We start from the raw sequence: 16989 nt of genomic DNA on the forward strand, positions 1-16989 counted from the left end.
ATTTTTCAGTTCATGATGATTAAAGTAATAGAACTAAAAGTTACTGTATTTTGTTTTAGCATTAAGATCCGTGACCTGGCAGAGCTGAAAGAAATGTATGCTATAATAAACCTGGATGATGAAAATAAAGGTATGAAAATGTTTCTAGATCTAGTATGGATTTTGTCAAATCATGTAAGCCGCTTATCACGTAAACAATTTTGATATTCAGTAAATATTAAGAGTATTTATTAGAAGTACACCAATACATCAGTCTGATATCAGATTGGTTCTAATATAAAGAAAATTGTTTATATCAGATATCGGCCCAATAATTTTGGCCAATAAATGCCCATGCTGCTCTGCATGCAGCATGGAGCAGAGCCAGCAGCATGGAGAGCTGCCTCCAGCTGGTAAGTCAGGAGGGGTATCAGGGGCAGATCACTGTCCCCTCCGTGGTGAGGGAAGGGACAAGGACAGGCACTGCCCAGCCTGGGCGCAGGGGGGTCGTAGGATGGAGCCACAGCTCATGGGGTGGGGGCAGCTCCCGCTACTGATTTGCATGTGGCCCCAGATCTGCACGGGGCAGGATGCAGCTGCAGGGTAGAGCCGTGGCTTTTCCCAGCACTTGGATGGAGGCGGAGTGTTCAGCTGCGGCTGAACCTGGCTGCGTGGTGCTAGGACTGGAGCTGCAGCAAAATTTGGGGTGGCTGCAGCCTCCTCTCAGTGCCACTGGAGCCTGTTCCAAGCCAAGGCCCTAGCAAGTAAAGCCCCAAGCAACGCCAACTCTGGCTCCACCCCACAGTGGCAGCCCACCCTGCAGTGCACAGATGCGGGTACACCTGCCCCCTCCTGGGGTACAAGCAGCAGCAGGAGTTGCCCCCGCCCCACAAGCTGTGGTTCTATCCCATGCACCCCTCACCCCAGCTGGACAGCACCTGCCCTGCCCCCTCCCTCACCATGGGAGGCATTGATCTGCCCCCCTCCATACTCCTTCTCTCCCTTTTCACCACACCAGACTTACCATCTGATGACAGCTGTATCAGATATCAGATTGGTATTGGCTAATATGCCTCCTTAAATATTGGCTATCAGTATCAGCCCCCAAACTCTCTCGGTGCACCCCTGGTATTTATTAATCTTTCTGAAAATGGGTATTATGGTTCACTCCCTCTTGTCTGACATGTATATGTTTTGATGTGTTCATTGAGCAAATTGGGCACTTGCTGCATCTCAACTTTTTTTTTTAACAAAACTGTGACCAGGATAAGCAATCTTATCTTCGTCTCTCCTCTGTACTCGCCTCCCATGGCTTGGATTGGGAAGAAAAAAAAGGAGATCAGCATTCTTTGATGTTTAGGATAGGTAAGTGCCACCCTGGTGTTAAAGCTCACAGTGCTAGTTTATTTCCAAAATAAAAATGATACAGCTATAGCAATCTTGCCAATTACTTCATTGGTAAGGGAAGCCAGTGTTACAAATGAGAAATCTCAGAGCTGGATACTTTGCAGCTACTTTGCAAACAGTCTGTGCCGCTAATTAGCTCATTAGCGGTATGCGCTTCCTGTGTCTCTCTCTCCACTGGCGTCTTTAGCTGGCAGCAATCTCCAGCTGCTCTCTCCCAGCCAGTCTCTCCGTTTTCAGGTTTAAATGTCCCAATGGGGTCAGGGCTTGGATTAACTCCTACCCCAACCCTGCACCTTATCTGAGGGGCACAATTCCTCTCTCTCTCTCTCTCTCTCGATTCCCAGCATCCACCTCCTGGTGCCTCAGGATCTTCCTGCACTCACCAGTGCAGCTAAGATTCTCCACGAGGCAATCTCCCTCTAAATTTGACCTGCTGCCGTTCCAGGAGTCCTGCACCTCTGGCATTCTTCTGGATTGCAGGTCTGGCTGCTTCTTTCCCTTCTAAAGTCTCCATCATTCCTCATTTGTCTTTTTGTGCCTGAAGGCAAACAGTCACTCTCCGCCGACGACTTTTATGCCGGTTTTCGTGGGCTAATCACCCAATCCTGTCTCGGGTGTGTGATTTCTTCCACCTGACAGGGTTCATTGTAGGGTCAATCCTGCCTGACCTCCCCCCTAAGTTCAATAGTCCCCCTCTAATAAGGGCACCCTGGAAATCTTAAGGGGACAACCCCTAATGCAACAAGAGAGGGGAAAAAAGGAACAAGAAAGGAAGAAACAAAACAAATAAGAAACAAAAGAGTTCTTCAAAAGCTGGCATCTTCATTTAAGTGAAGGGGAAGATGAGGGTGGAGGAAACATCAGACTGCCAGACCAAACAGCACCCACAACTACAGCCCAGCCCAGCCCAACGAGCGAAGCGAATAAACAAGTAAGAGATAGGGGCCAGGGTAACGCTGGGACTAGGGGGTCAGTACACACATCCACAGGAGGCCTCAGATGCCTCTACACAAACGCTCGTAGTATGGGTAACAAGCAGGAGGAACTCACCCTCCTGCTGGCTGACACCAGCCTGGACATAGTGGGGATTATGGAAATGTGGTGGGACGCAACGCATGATTGGGCGGTGAATGTCAAGGGCTATAGGCTGTACAGGAGGGACAGGATAGGAAAGAGAGGTGGGGGCGTGGCACTCTATATTAAGGAGGAATACACATCCTCGTCAATTAGCTTTGGGTTAGAGTACAAGGCAGTCGAGGGGAAAGGGACTTAACGGTGGGAGTCTACTACAGACCTCCCAAACAGGGAGAAGAGCTTGACCAGGAATTCTTGGGTCAGCTCACAGAGGTAGCGAAGGCTAAGGATGTGGTAGTCATGGGGGACGTGAACTTCCCAGACATCTGCTGGGAAGAACAGTCAGCCAGGTCTGAACGCTCACGTAGGTTCTTGGCCAGAGTGCAGGACCTCCATCTAACCTAGGAGGTGCACAGCCCCACCAGGGGAGACGCCTTGTTGGACATAGTGCTGGCCACGGGTGATGAGCTGGTGAGGAGGCTGCGGGTGCTCAACCACCTGGGTGACAGCGATCATCGCCTGCTGGAATTCACCATCCAGCGCAAGGTGGCAAAGGCATGCAGTAAGGCAGCGGCCCTAGATTTTAGGAGGGCAAACTTCAACGAGCTAAGGAGGATAGTTGATGAAGCGCTGAGGTCCTGGAGGGGAGGGGAGCCAGGTGTCCAGGGAGAGTGGTCGCTCCTTAAGGAGACGATCCTCCAAGCCCAAAGGAAGGTAATCCCAACGAGGATCAAAGGGAGCAGGAGAGCACACAAGCTTCCGTGGCTCACCAAAAGCATCCGGGAATGTCTCCTTGCTAAAAAGGAGGCTTACACCCAATGGAAAGAAGGGGTCATCACCAGGGGGGACTATTCTGTAGTTGCTCAGGGATGTAGGGGTGTGGTTAGGAAGGCCAAGGCAGAGATGGAACTGGGACTAGTTTCCCAGATTAAGGACAATAAGAAGTCCTTTTTTAAATACGTAGGGGGTAAAAAGAAGGTCCAGGGTAATGTGGGGCCCTTGCCTTTGGGAAACTTGGTCGTCACACCAGACGGCAAAGCTAACACTTTTAATGATTTCTTTGCCTCTGTCTTCCTAAGTAGGGACCAGAACAGCCACCTCCCTGCTGGGCCCCCCTCGGGCCCTGGGGGAGGCACACCTGGGACACGGGTTAGCGAGGATTTAGTTAGGGAGCTTCTGGAGGGGTTGGACGTCTTCAAGTCAGCCGGCCCAGATGATCTCCACCCTAGAGTTCTAAAGGAACTGGCCGAGGTCATTGCAAGTCCCCTGGCACACCTTTACGAGCACTCGTGGTGCTCTGGTGAGGTACCAGAGGACTGGAAGAGGGCCAACGTGGTCCCCATCTTCAAAAAAGGCAGGAAGGAGGACCCGGGAAACTATAGGCCGGTTAGTCTTACCTCGATCCTAGGCAAGCTGTTTGAGAAAATGATGCTGGCACACATCCAGGAGGGGCCAGCAGGGGACTGCATGCTTAGGGGCAACCAACATGGGTTCATCAGTGGCAGGTCCTGTCAAACCAACCTGGTGGCCTTTTACGATCAGATCACCAGATCATTAGATGCAGGGGTAGCAGTGGATATAGTCTTCCTGGACTTCCGGAAGGCTTTTGACACTCTCTCTCACCTCGTTCTCATTAAGAAACTTGGGGGCTGTGGTGTAGACACCCACACAGTCAAATGGGTCGCCAACTGGCTGGAGGGCCGCACCCAGAGGGTGGTAGTGTATGGGTCCTTCTCAGCCTGGAAGGACGTGGGCAGTGGGGTTCCGCAGGGCTCGGTCCTCGGGCCCGCGCTGTTCAACATCTTCATCAGTGATTTGGACAAGGGGGTAAAAAGCACCCTGTTCAAATTTGCTGATGACACTAAGATGTGGGGGTATGTGGGCACACTGGAAGGATGCAACAGGCTACAATCAGACCTAGACAGGTTACAAGGGTGGGCGGACGAGAATAGGATGGGTTTCAACACAGACAAGTGCAAGGTGATGCACCTCAGGAGGAACAACCGGCACCATACCTACAGGTTAGGGAAGTCCCCTCTTGTCAGCACGGAGGCGGAAAAGGATCTTGGGGTCATCATTGACTCCAAGATGAACATGGGCTGGCGGTGTGGGGAGGCAGTTAGGAAGGCCAACCACACCTTGTCATGCATCTACAGATACATCTCAAGCAGGTCCAAAGAGGTGATCCTCCCCCTCTATGCGGCACTGGTCAGGCCGCAGTTGGAGTACTGCATCCAGTTCTGGGTGCCACACTTGAAGAGGGATGTCGACAGCATGGAGAGGGTCCAGAGGAGGGCCACTCGTATGATCAGGGGACAATAGGGCAGGCCCTATGAGGAGAGGCTACGGGACCTGAACCTGTTCAGCCTCCAAAAGAGAAGGCTGAGGGGGGATCTTGTGGCATGTTATAAACTAGTCAGGGGGGATCAGCAGGCATTGGGGGAGTCACTGTTCCCCCGAGCACCTCCAGGAGTGACCAGGAATAACAGTCACAAGCTGGCAGAGGGTAGGTTTAGGTTAGATATCAGGAGGCGCTACTTCACGGCCAGGGCGGCTAGGATCTGGAAACAACTTCCAGGAGAAGTGGTGCAGGCTCCTACCCTGGGGGTGTTTGAGGAGGTTAGATGAACATCTTGCTGGGGTCATCCCAGTATTCTTTCCTGCCATAGCAGGGGGTTGGACTAGATGATCTGCTCATGTCCCTTCTGACCCTAGAAACTATGAAACTAAGTTCTGACAGGTAAGTTTTGATGTTGTCTTATTTGCTGTCTGGGTGAGAGAGGAAGTCAACATTCCCGCTCCATCTCCCTGCATGATGCCTTACTGTAAAATAAAAAGGTTGTAAGACCAGGAACCACCTCATCAGCCTAGCATTATGCAGCTTGGCTGTCCTCAACCAGCAAAGGGGAGCATGATCAGTGATCAACACAAATTTCCTCTGTAGGAGACAACAGATTAAGTCTATTCCCCACTGGATAGCTAAACACTCTCGCTCATTTGTAGAGTAGTAAGTTTCTGCAGGGTTTAGCCTCTTACTGGCAAAAGCTATGGGTCTTTCCTCACCCTCCTCTTTTTGAAAGAAAATTGCCCCTAGCACTAATCCTGAAGCATCTGTTTGTAAGTAGAATGTCTTCTGAAAATCTGGCGTATATAATACTGGATGTTGACACAGAGCTTCTTTCATTTGTTCAAAGGCACAAAGTGCTTTTGGGTTCTACTGCACCAGGTTTCAACAACCTTTGATTAGTTCTGTTAAGGGATCCGCCTTTTCTGAGAACCCTGGGATGAATCATTGGTAGTAATTAGCGAACCCCAGGAACACTCGCAGTTGTGGTCAAGGGCCCCAGGGCCCGCTGCACCAAGGCCGCTGGCCTGCTGCAGCTTTGCAACAGGTACGAGCCTCTTGCAGCCTGAGCAGAGCCTGCTGAGTTGCCAGCTCCCTCAGGCAACACAGAGGACACTAGCTACCATCCCCACTCTCCCCAAGACCAAACACGAAGTGTTTGTCATGGGAGACTCCATCCTGAGGGGGCAATCTGCCGCCCCAACCCCTTAGCCCAGGAAGTTTGCTGCTTCCTGGGGGCCCGCATCCGTGACATTGCGGAGAAGATCCCTAAATTCCTCCAGCCCACAGACCTCTATCCCATGCTCCTCATCCACATGGGCACCAATGACACGGCTCGGAGTGCTCCTAGGTGGGTCATGAGGCGCTACAGGGATTTGGGTGCGGGACTAAAGGGTCTCGGGGCACAGGTGGTGTTTTCTTTGATTCTCCCAGTCTCAGGCTATGGGCCAAGGAGCGAGAGGAGGATCTAGATAGTCAACCAAAGACTGTGGCGCTGGTGTCATCGGGAAGGCTTTGGCTTCCATGACCACAGTCCGCTCTTTGGAGAGAGAGGCAGCGACCTGCTGGGAAGAGATGGCCTCTACCTCTCTCCCCTGGGGAGGAGGCTCTTCTCAGCTAGACAGGCTGACCTGCTCCACCGGGCTTTAAACTAAGCCCGCCGGGTGAATGGGGGGGACTACTGCCACTGCTGGCCCACTGAGTGGCCCTTGCAAAGCCAGCAGGCCAAGGCACATAAGGGATCCCATCCCAGCCTCAGCCCTAGAACAAAATGTAGGCAAGGCAAGGGCCCCTAAGGGGACACTTGCATGCCTATACACAAATGCCAGGAGCCTGGGGAATAAACAGGAGGAACTTGTTCTCCTGCTAAATGCAAATAACTATGACATCATTGGGATAAGGGAGACTTGGTGGGACTCCATCCATAACTGGACCACGGGTATAGACAGCTATACCCTGTACAGGAGGGATTGAGTGGACAAAAGGGGCGGGGGCGTAGTTCTCTATGTCAAGGAAAGCTATGCGTCCCTGCAAGCTGACATTGGCACCCACAGTGGACGATTTGAGACCCTCTGGGTTAAAATCTGTGGGGAATACGGTGCAGGGGATACTATGGTGGGGGTCTACTACAGACCCCCTACCCAGAGTCAAGACCTTGACCGGGAGTTCGCCAGGGAATTGGCTGAGGCTGCACAATCCCGGTGTATGGTTGTCCTGGGAGACTTTAACTACCCAGACATCTCATGGGAGGAACACTTGGCCAAATCAGAGCAGTTGCAAAGCTTTCTCTCGTGTGGATGACCTCTATCTGACGCAGGAAGGCTACGGGCCAACAAGAGGTAAAGCGCTGCTCAACCTTGTACTGGCAACCAGGGATGACCTAATTAGCAGCCTAACAATTGAAGGGAAGCTGGATGACAGTGATCATGAACTGATCACCTTCACCATCTGCTGTGAAGCTGGCAAGTCAATTAGTAATACAGGAAGTCTTTGACTTCAGGAACACTGACTTTGACAAGCTAAGGAGGCTTGTCAGAGAGGCCCTAAAAGGCCACAACCCAGTGGAGAGGGGAGTTCAGGATGAGTGGTTGCTCCTCAACGGAGCAATCATGGACACATAAGCAAAGTCCATCCCGTCTCAGAGGAAAGGCAGCAAAAGGGCACGGCAGCCCCCTTGGCTCTCCAGGAAACTGGAGAACCTCCTGCGTCTTAAAAGGAAGACCTACAAAGGATGGAGGACTGGAACCACCACCAAGGAGGAATACTCTGCTTTAGTCTGGAATTGCAGAGAGCAAATCAGGAAAGCCAAGGCTGTGATGGAACTCCAGCTAGCTACAAATATCAAGGAAAATAAAAAGTCCTTTTTTAGATATGTGGGGAGCTGGAGGAAAAGCAAGGGCAACATTGGACCCCTGCTAAACCAGATGGGGCAATTGACAACTGACGCCCAGGAAAAAGCGAACTTGCTAAATGGGTACTTTGCATCAGTTTTTCACCCGTTCCAGGGGACGGCCCTGCCCACTATGGGTCAGGGAGGCCCGGGCGAGAGAGATTCCTTGCCCTCCATTGAAGTTGACCTCGTGAAGGAACATCTCGGGATACCTTCAAGTCAGCTGACCCTGATGGGTTACACCCAAGGGTACTCAGGGAGCTGGCGAGCATCATATCACAGCCCCTGGCATGGATCTTTGAGAGTTCTTGGTGCTTTGGTGAAGCGCCCGATGATTGGAAGAGGGCCAATGTCATGCCTATCTTCAAGAAAGGGAGGAAAGTAGATCCGGCAAACTACATGCCCATCAGCCTCTATCCTCTATCCTGGGGGAGGTCTTGGAAAAGATTATCAAGGAGGCCATCCTTAACAGACTAGCTGAAGGCAATATCCTGAAGGATACCCAGCATGAGTTTGTTGCGGGTGGGTCCTGCTTGACCAATCTCATTTCCTTTTATGACCAGGTGACTTATCACCTGGACAAGGGGGAAGAGATCGACATCGTATACCTCAACTTTAAAAAAGCCTTTGGTATGGTAATCACCTCTTGGCTAAGCTGGCTAATTGCAGCCTTGATGTCACCACGATATGCCGGCTGGGGAACTGGCTCTGCGATAGGACCCAGAGGGTGGTGGTCAACGGGAGCCAATCATCATGGTGTGCTGTGACCAGTGGGGTCCCACAAGGCTCTGTCCTAGGGCCTGTACTGTTTAACATCTTCATCAATGATGTGGACATCGGTGTCAGAAGCGGACTGGCCAAGTTTGCTGATGACACCAAACTCTGGGGTAAAGCATCCACACCTGAGGATAGGAGGGTGATCCAGGCGGATCTGGACAGACTCATGAAGTGGGCGGATGAGAACCTTATGGTGTTCAACACTGAAAAGTACAAGGTTCTCCACCTTGGGAGGAAAAACCTGCACCATGCTTATAGACTCGGTAGTGCTACGCTGGTTAGCAGTACAGATGAAAGGGACTTGGGGGTCATGGTTGACCACAAGGTGAACATGAGCCTTCAGTGTGATGCTGTGGCTTGTAAAGCGAGCAAAACTCTGGCTTGCATCCATAGATGCTTTTCAGGCAGATCCTGGGACATCATTCTCCCGCTGTACCCGGCCTTGGTGAGGCCGCAGTTGGAGTACTGCATCCAATTTTGGGCTCCGCAGTTCAAAAAGGATGTGGAGAAGCTTGAGAGGGTGCAGAGACCCATGCATATGATCAGAGGTCAGGAAAACAGACCTTATGATGAGAAGCTGAGAGCCATGGGGCTACTCAGCCTGGAAAAGTACAGGCTCAGGGGTGATCTGGTGGCCACCTATAAGTTTATCAGGGGTGCTCATCAGGATCTGGGGGAACGTCTGTTCACCAGAGCCCCCCAAGGGATGACAAGATCGAACAGTCACAAACTCCAGTGTGACTGATTCAGGCTGGACGTAAGAAAGAACTTCTTCACTGTCCGAGCCCCCAAGGTATGGAACAGACTGCTGCTGGAGGCGGTTCAAGCACCCACTTTGAACACTTTCAAGACGCATTTGGATGCTTATCTTGCTGGAATCCTATGATCCCTGCTGACTTCCTGCCCTGGGGCAGGGGGCTGGACTCGATCCTCCAGGGTCCCTTCCAGCCCAAATGTCTATGAAATCTTTGGCAGAGGGTGTTTCCGTATGGCCATCACTTTGTCTGCTACTGGTTTTATGACGCCCCGGCCAACTAGAAAACCTCGGTACTGGGTCTCCCTCTTTCCTGATGCACACTTCCTGGGATTGGCCATGAGTCCTTCCTGCTTCAATTCCTTCAGTACTTGACGTAACTGTTGACGGTGTGCTTCCCAGTCCTGGGAGAAGATGATAATATCATTGATGTATGCTGCGGCATATTCCTGGTGTGGTGTTAATATATGGTCCATCAACCACTGGAATGAAGCAGCTGTCCCTTGAAGCCCAAATGGCATCCTTTTAAATTGGAACAAGCCCCACGGCATGCAGAAGGCTGCCTTTTCTTTATCCGCTGCTGCCATCAGAATCTGCCAGTAGCCCTTGGTCAGATCCAGGGTGGATATATGCTGAGCCTGGCCAACCTTTTCCAGCATGTCATCCACTTGTGACATTGGGAAGGCATCAAATGTTGCAATTTAATTTATCTTGTAGTCAATACATAAGTTTATTGAACCATGGGGTTTTGGGACCACCACCACTGGACTTCTTAACAGGCTTCTGGATTCCTCTATAATTCCTACTTTCTTCATTTGTTCAATCTCTTGTTTTACTGCTGGCCAGAGATAGCGAGATAGCTTTCTCCAGTGATTATGTATCACCTGTCCCAGTGGTGTTACGATTTGATGATTGACACCCCTTACTATACCTGGTATTTTTCTGAATACGTCACGGAATTCTAGGATCAGAGCCTTCAAATCTTCTCGTTGCTGGATGTTTAATTGGTTATCAATCTCCGGCTCTCCACGGGAGTCTGCTTGGCCCTGAGGCATCTCCATTTCCCCTTCATCCAATTCATTTTCTTCTTTCATCAACCACCCATCTTGCTGGCGCCAGTTCCGCAACAGGTTGACGTGGTATATCTGTCTCCTTTGAGTAAGTGTGTTCCAGAGGACCTCATAATTGACCGGTCTTATGCGCCTTTTTATCTGAAAGGGTCCCTGCCAATGGGACAAGATCTTGTGGGAGTTATCAGGCAGTAATACTAACACCCAGTCTCCAACTTGTAATTCTGTCTCATTGGTCCGAGTGTCATAATGTTGTTTCTGCTTTTGCTGACACTGGCTCAGATTCCGTCGAGCTATCTCTTGAGCCCTTTTCAGTCATTCACGGAAATCAGCCACCACTTGTGGTAGAGTCAAATCACCATCCCCTCTTCTCCATTCTCCACAGATGAGATCAAGAAGTCCCCGTGGGCTATGACCATAAATGAATTCAAATGGGGCATACCCTGTAGAGGCTTGTGGGGCCTCCCTTACGGCAAAGAGTAGAGGGGGCACCATGGCATCCCACTCCTGGAGATCCCCTTGAATGTAGGCCTGAATCTTCTCCTTCAACGTGCAGTTAAAACACTCCACCAAGCCTTTGATCTGAGGATGATAGATAGAGGTATGCAGTTGTTTCATCCTCAAGACTTGGCAGACCCCCTTTAGGATTTTTGACATAAAATTCTTTCCTTGATCAGTAAGGATTTCTTGGGGAATGCTTACCCAAGCAATCCACTTCAGGAGAGCCCCGGCTATTGCCGTAGCTGTTACTGATCTAATGGGAACTGCTTCAGTGGGAACTGCTTCAGGGAAGCAGGTAGAATAATTGAGAATTACCAAAATAAATTGATACTCTGGTTTGCTTTGGGGAAATGGCCCCACCACATCCAGGACAATGTAATCAAATAGGCGTCCCGCCAAGGGCATTGATATCAGGGGTACCCTCACATGTTTTACCTCTCCTGTCTTTTGACACTCAGAGCATTCTGCACAGAACCTCTCTGCCATTTTGTAAAAGCCAGGCCAGAAGACCCGCCATTTCCGATGTGCCTCTGACTTATCTCGGCCTAGATGCCCTCCCATAGGAAGTATGTGGACAACCCGTCAGGGTCTCCCAATATTTGAGGGATGAGGATTTGGCTCCTTTCTTCCCCATCTTCTTGATTCTCCACTCAATAGAGGATGCCCCTCCTTACCTCGCACCATGGGTTCTGTCCTGCCTTCTGATGATCCACTATCTTTCCTTCATCTCTAGCCAGTTGAGACAGCCAAATATTCTGGAACAAGGGTTCTTGTCTTTGTTCATCCCCCTCACCTATAAGTTGTTCTATATCCAGGTCACCCCGTTCATCCTCTTTTGGGTCCCCGAAGCAGGCCATTCCAGAGTCTCTCCCACTCACCACTTTTCTTGGTGATGACCCGAGCAATGATTTCTTCTAGAAATGGCCAATCTACTCCTAGAAGCATAGGTCAAGGTAGGGTTTCAGCCAGGCCTACATCAATTTCTTTGGTGCGACTAAGTACAGTAAGATGAACTCTTCTGCGCTCATAAGTGTGTGAAGCCCCATTAATGCAGATCATGCTTACTGGACTTTCTGGGCTCTCTAGATGAGCGGGGAAAAGATCTGCTCGGATCAACTGGGAGCAACCAGTATGGACCATTGCCGGTATGATGGTGGTGCAAACAGTCTGTGTCGCTAATTAGCTCATTAGCAGTATGCGCTTCCCATGTCTCTCCCTCTCTACCAGTATCTTTTGCTGGGAGCGATCTCCGGCTGCTCTCTCCCAGCCAGTCTCTCCGTTTTCACTCCTACCTCAACCCTGCAACTTATCCAAGGGGCAGTATCCCTCTCTCTCTCTCTCGGTTCTCAGTATCCACCTCCCAGTGCCTCAGGATCTTCCCACACTCACCAGTGCAGTTGAAATTCTCCACGAGGCAGTCTCCCCCTAAAATTGACCTGCCACCATTCCAGGAGTCCCGCACCTCCGGCTTTTTTCTGGATTGCAGGTCTGGCTGCTGCTTTCCCCTCTAAAGTCTTCGTCATTCCTTGTTTGTCTTGTTCCCAAAGGCAAACAGTCACTTCCCGCCGCCGACTTTTATGCTGGTTTTTGTGGTCTAATTGCCCAATCCTGTCTCGGGTGTGTGATTTCTTCCACCTGACAGGGTTCATTGTTGGGTCAGTTGTGCCCAACTTTGTCTAAGTAACGGGACTCCTGCCTGAGTCCTGTTACAAAAATATTTTAAAATACTGTTTTTCAGACTAGTTGTTTCATAGATTCATAGATTATAGAGTTGGAAGGGACCCAATGGATCATCGTGTCCGACCCCCTGCTCCTGGTAGGAAAGAGGACCGAGGTCAGACGACCCCAGCCGGTCAGTTGTCAAGCCTCCTCTTGAAGACCTCCAAGTTTGGTGATAGGACCACCTCTCTTGGAAGCCCATTCCAGACTCTGGCCACCTTATTGTAAAAAAAAAATTCTTCCTAATGTCTAACCTGAATCTACTCTCCTAGTTTGCACCCATTATTCCTAGTTACTCCCTGGGGCAATCTGGTAAACAGCACATCCCCAATTCCCTGCTGTCCTCCCCTGATAAACTTATAAGCGGCTACAAGGTCACCCCTCAGCCATCTTTTGTATAGGCTGAAGAGATCCAGATCTCTCAACCCGCTCCTTGTAGGGTCTTTGACGGAGACCACTAATAATGCAGGTTGCCCTCTTCTGAATCCTCTCCAGAACCTCTGTGTCCCTCTTGAAGTGCAGTGCCCAAAACTGGACACAGTACTCCAACTGTGGCTTGACCAATGCTGCCTAGAGGGGGAGCATCACCTCCCTTGATCTGTTGGTCATGCATCTGCTAATACATGACACGGTGCAATTGGTTTTGTTGATGGCCTCGTTACTGTGCCGGCTCATGTTCATCTTGGAGTCAACTCTGCGTCCAAGATCTTTCTCAGCTTCTGAGCTGCTGAGGAGGGCTTTCCCCAGCCGATAGGTATGCTGGGGATTCCTCCTTCCTAGGTGGAGTACCTTGCATTTATCTTTGTTGAATTGCGTCCTATTACATTCTGCCCACTGATCTAACCTGTCTAGGTCAGCCTGTAACTGCTCCCTGCACTCTGGTGAATTTACTTTGCCCCATAATTTGGTATCATCCACAAACTTGGCGAGGGTGCTCACCACACTCTCATCCAAATCGCTGATGAAGATATTAAATAACACTTGTCCAAGGACCGAACCCTGCAGGACCCCACTGCCCACCTCCTTCCGGGCTGAGAATGACTCATCAACCACCACTCTCTGGGTGCAGTCCCTAAGCCAGTTAGCCACTGACCGGACTGTGGGCGTGCACTCCAGAGCCTGTTAGCTCCTCTGTAAGAGTAGGATGTGAAACTGTGTCAAAGGCCTTCCTGAAATCCAGGTAGATGACATTGGCCTCCACTCCTGTGTCAAGGCAGGGTGTGACCTGGTTATAAAAGGCTATAGGGTTTGTCAGGCAGAATCTACCTGTGACGAACCCGTGCTGGTTTCCTTTCAGCATCATTTCCCCTGCTGGACTTTCACAAATATACTCTTTGATGATTTTTTTCTAGTATTTTCCCAGGGATAGAGGTAAGACTGACTGGCCTAAAGTTACCTGGCTCCTCCCTTCTCCCCTTCTTAAAAATGGGCACCACATTGGCCTTTTTCCAGTCCTTGGGGACCTGTCTGGAGCGCCATGAGAGCTCAAACAGCCATGCCAGCGGCTCAGCAATGTTATGAGCTGTTTCTGAATTTGTAGTGTATTCAGATTATTAAGTTAATAATGTTTATTTTATTTTATTTTATTCATATTTTTATGTTTTTTGTTTTACTTTTGAGTGGCTTGTTCTTGTGGTAAGAGCAGATATCAAATCTGTTCTCATCCTGACTTGCAGTGTATGTGTACGTGACTTTCACAGCACTGAGGAAAAGACAGCATCTCTAGAGTAGCAGGTGCTGGGCATTGTTTCAATGTTTAATTCATTTATTGTGGAGTTGTGCTATTTACCATGAAACATATACTAATATTTGTATTACTTGCATTGTTATCATCATTCTGATATTCACTAATGAATTACTTAAATAAAAGGATGTGGAAAAATGTTTATTGGCTTATGACATTCTGATGCTATTGCAGTCTAATACAGTACAGTTTTTTCTTGATTTCAGTAACAATCAAGAAACATTTTTGTAAAAGCTCTTCAATATTTTAGGCCTAGATCAACTGGCATGGACAGATGATGGGCAGTTGCTGGCAGTGTCTACACAAAGAGGATCCCTCCATGTCTTCTTGACAAAACTTCCGATCCTGGGAGATTCTTACAGCACACGGATTGCATACCTCACTTCTCTTCTTGAAGTTACTGTAGCCAATCATGTAGAAAAGGTGCACTAGTCTAGTTGTTTAAAAATTGCATCTAAATAAAGCTACAAAAATAAGTAGTGCAATATTATAACATAACAAATGAGGAATATTATTATAATATTTTACGCAGGAGCTACCAATCACAGTTTCTGTTGAAGTGGAGCCAAACTTTGTGGCTGTTGGCCTCTGTCATTTGGCAGTTGGAATGAACAATCGGGCTTGGTTTTATTCACTTGCAGAAGATAGTAAGTATAACTTTAGTTCTCTTATTTTGGAGTAGCGTCATCACTATGTGCTAAATACATGGCTCTTTTATAAAACTGGTGTGGGGTTTAAATATCCTAATCATCAATAACAAACACTGGAACTGTCAATGGGACACCAAAATATAGGAGTGGACATTGGATTTCCAATTCTTGAATCTCTTGGCACCAAAGCATTGTAGAAGCAGTCAAAACAGAAATTCAGTTTAAGTGGTTAGTTATGAGATAAGAAGCCCTCTTTATTTGGGTCATGATCAGATCAAACCCAGCCTGTACTGTTGACTGAAAATTATTACCAACTGAAAGATTTTTTTTTTTTTGCTTCTGTGACATTAGTCAGTAGCCCCATTCTATACTGATATTTTTACCAGAGATGTATTACTACTTATGACTAAATTACTCTCAGTTCTCTAGAGATATAGAATATAATTTATGACAGAGTAGATTTCATAGACATTAGGGCTGAAAGGGACCTCGGAAGATCATCGAGTCCAGCCCCCTGCCCAAAGGGCAGGAAGTCAGCTGGGCTCATAGGATCCCAGCAAGATAAGCATCCAGTTTACTGTTGAAGGTGTTCAATGTAGGTGCTTGAACCACCTCCGCTGGCAGACTGTTCCAGACCTTGGGGGCTCGGACAGTAAAGAAATTCTTCCTTATGTCCAGCCTGAAACGGTCTTGCAGGAGTTTGTGACCGTTCGACCTCGTCATCCCTTGGGGCGCTCTGGTGAACAGACGTTCCCCCAGATCCTGGTGGTCACCCCTGATAAACTTATAGGTGGCCATCAGACCACCCCTGAGCCTGCGCTTTTCCAGGCTAAAGAGTCCCGTAGCTCTCAGCCTGTCATCATAAGATCTGTTTTCCTGACCTCTGATCATGCGCGTGGCTCTCCTCTGGACTCTCTCAAGCTTCTCCACATCCTTTTTGAATTGTGGAGCCCAAAACTGGACGCAGTACTCCAGCTGCGGCCTCACCAAGGCCGAGTACAAGGGGAGAATGACGTCCCGGGATTTGCTCGAGAAGCATCTATGGATGCACGCCAGCATTTTGGTCGCTTTACTAGCCGCAGCATCGCATTGGAGGCTCATGTTCATCTTGTGGTCAATGATGACCCCCAAGTCTCTTTCTTCTGTAGTGCTATCCAACGTAGCACTGCCGAGCCTATAAGGATGCTGCAGGTTTTTCCTCCCAAGGTGGAGAACCTTGCATTTATCGGTGTTAAACACCATGAGGTTCTCGTCTGCCCATTTGCTGAGCTTGTCCAGGTCAGCCTGGATCACCTGCCTATCTTCTGGCGTGGATGCTTTGCCCCAAAGTTTGGTGTCATCGGCGAACTTGGCCAGTCCACTCCTGACTCCAGTGTCCACATCGTTAATGAAGATGTTGAACAGTATGGGTCCCAGGACAGAGCCTTGAGGGACCCCACTGGTCACAGGGCACCATGATGAGTGACTACCATCAATCACAACCCTCTGGGTCTGACCACGGAGCCAATTTCCCAGCCAGCGGATCATGATGGAGCCAAGACCACAACTGGCCAGTTTGGCCAAGAGGTGATCATGGGATACCAGATCAAAAGCTTTTTTGAAGTCAAGATATATGACATCAATCTCTTCTCCCTTGTCCAGGTGATAGGTCACCTGGTCATAGAAGGAAATGAGATTGGTCAAACAAGACCTACCCGCAACAAACCCGTGCTGGCTATCCCTTAGAATGTTAGCCTGGGCCAGTCCCTCAAGGATGGCCTCCTTAATAAACTTTTCTAAAATCTTCCCCAGGATAGAAGTCAGGCTAATGGGCCTGTAGTTAGCCGGATCCACTCTCCTCCCTTTCTTGAAGATCGGCACCACATTGGCCTTCTTCCAGTCTTCGGGCACTACACCAGAGCGCCACGAGTTTTCAAAGGTCCATGCCAGGGGCTGGGCTATGACGCTCGCCAGCTCCTTGAGTACCCTGGGGTGCAGATTGTCAGGGCCAGCTGACTTGAAGGTATCCAGCTTCTCAAGGTGTTCCTTCACGAGGTCAGCATTGATGGAGGGTAGGGGATCCCCCTCATCCAAATTTCCC

At 49.4% G+C, this 16989-nt stretch overlaps 1 protein-coding gene across 1 annotated transcript in view; it reads left to right on the forward strand.

The window, feature by feature from the left end:
* WDR19 (WD repeat domain 19) overlaps positions 1–16989 on the forward strand; it is a 97338-nt gene that overhangs the window by 28106 nt on the left and 52243 nt on the right. Inside the window, exons 10-12 of the mRNA XM_090035768.1 lie at positions 60–130; positions 14510–14682; positions 14792–14906. Coding sequence (XP_089891894.1) covers positions 60–130; positions 14510–14682; positions 14792–14906 — 359 coding nt within the window. The remainder of the gene's footprint in view (positions 1–59; positions 131–14509; positions 14683–14791; positions 14907–16989) is intronic.

The sequence above is a fragment of the Crocodylus siamensis genome, chromosome 2 (genome assembly GCF_052110815.1).
Source record: "Crocodylus siamensis isolate JL-2025a chromosome 2, ASM5211081v1, whole genome shotgun sequence".
NCBI classification, from domain to species: domain Eukaryota; kingdom Metazoa; phylum Chordata; order Crocodylia; family Crocodylidae; genus Crocodylus; species Crocodylus siamensis.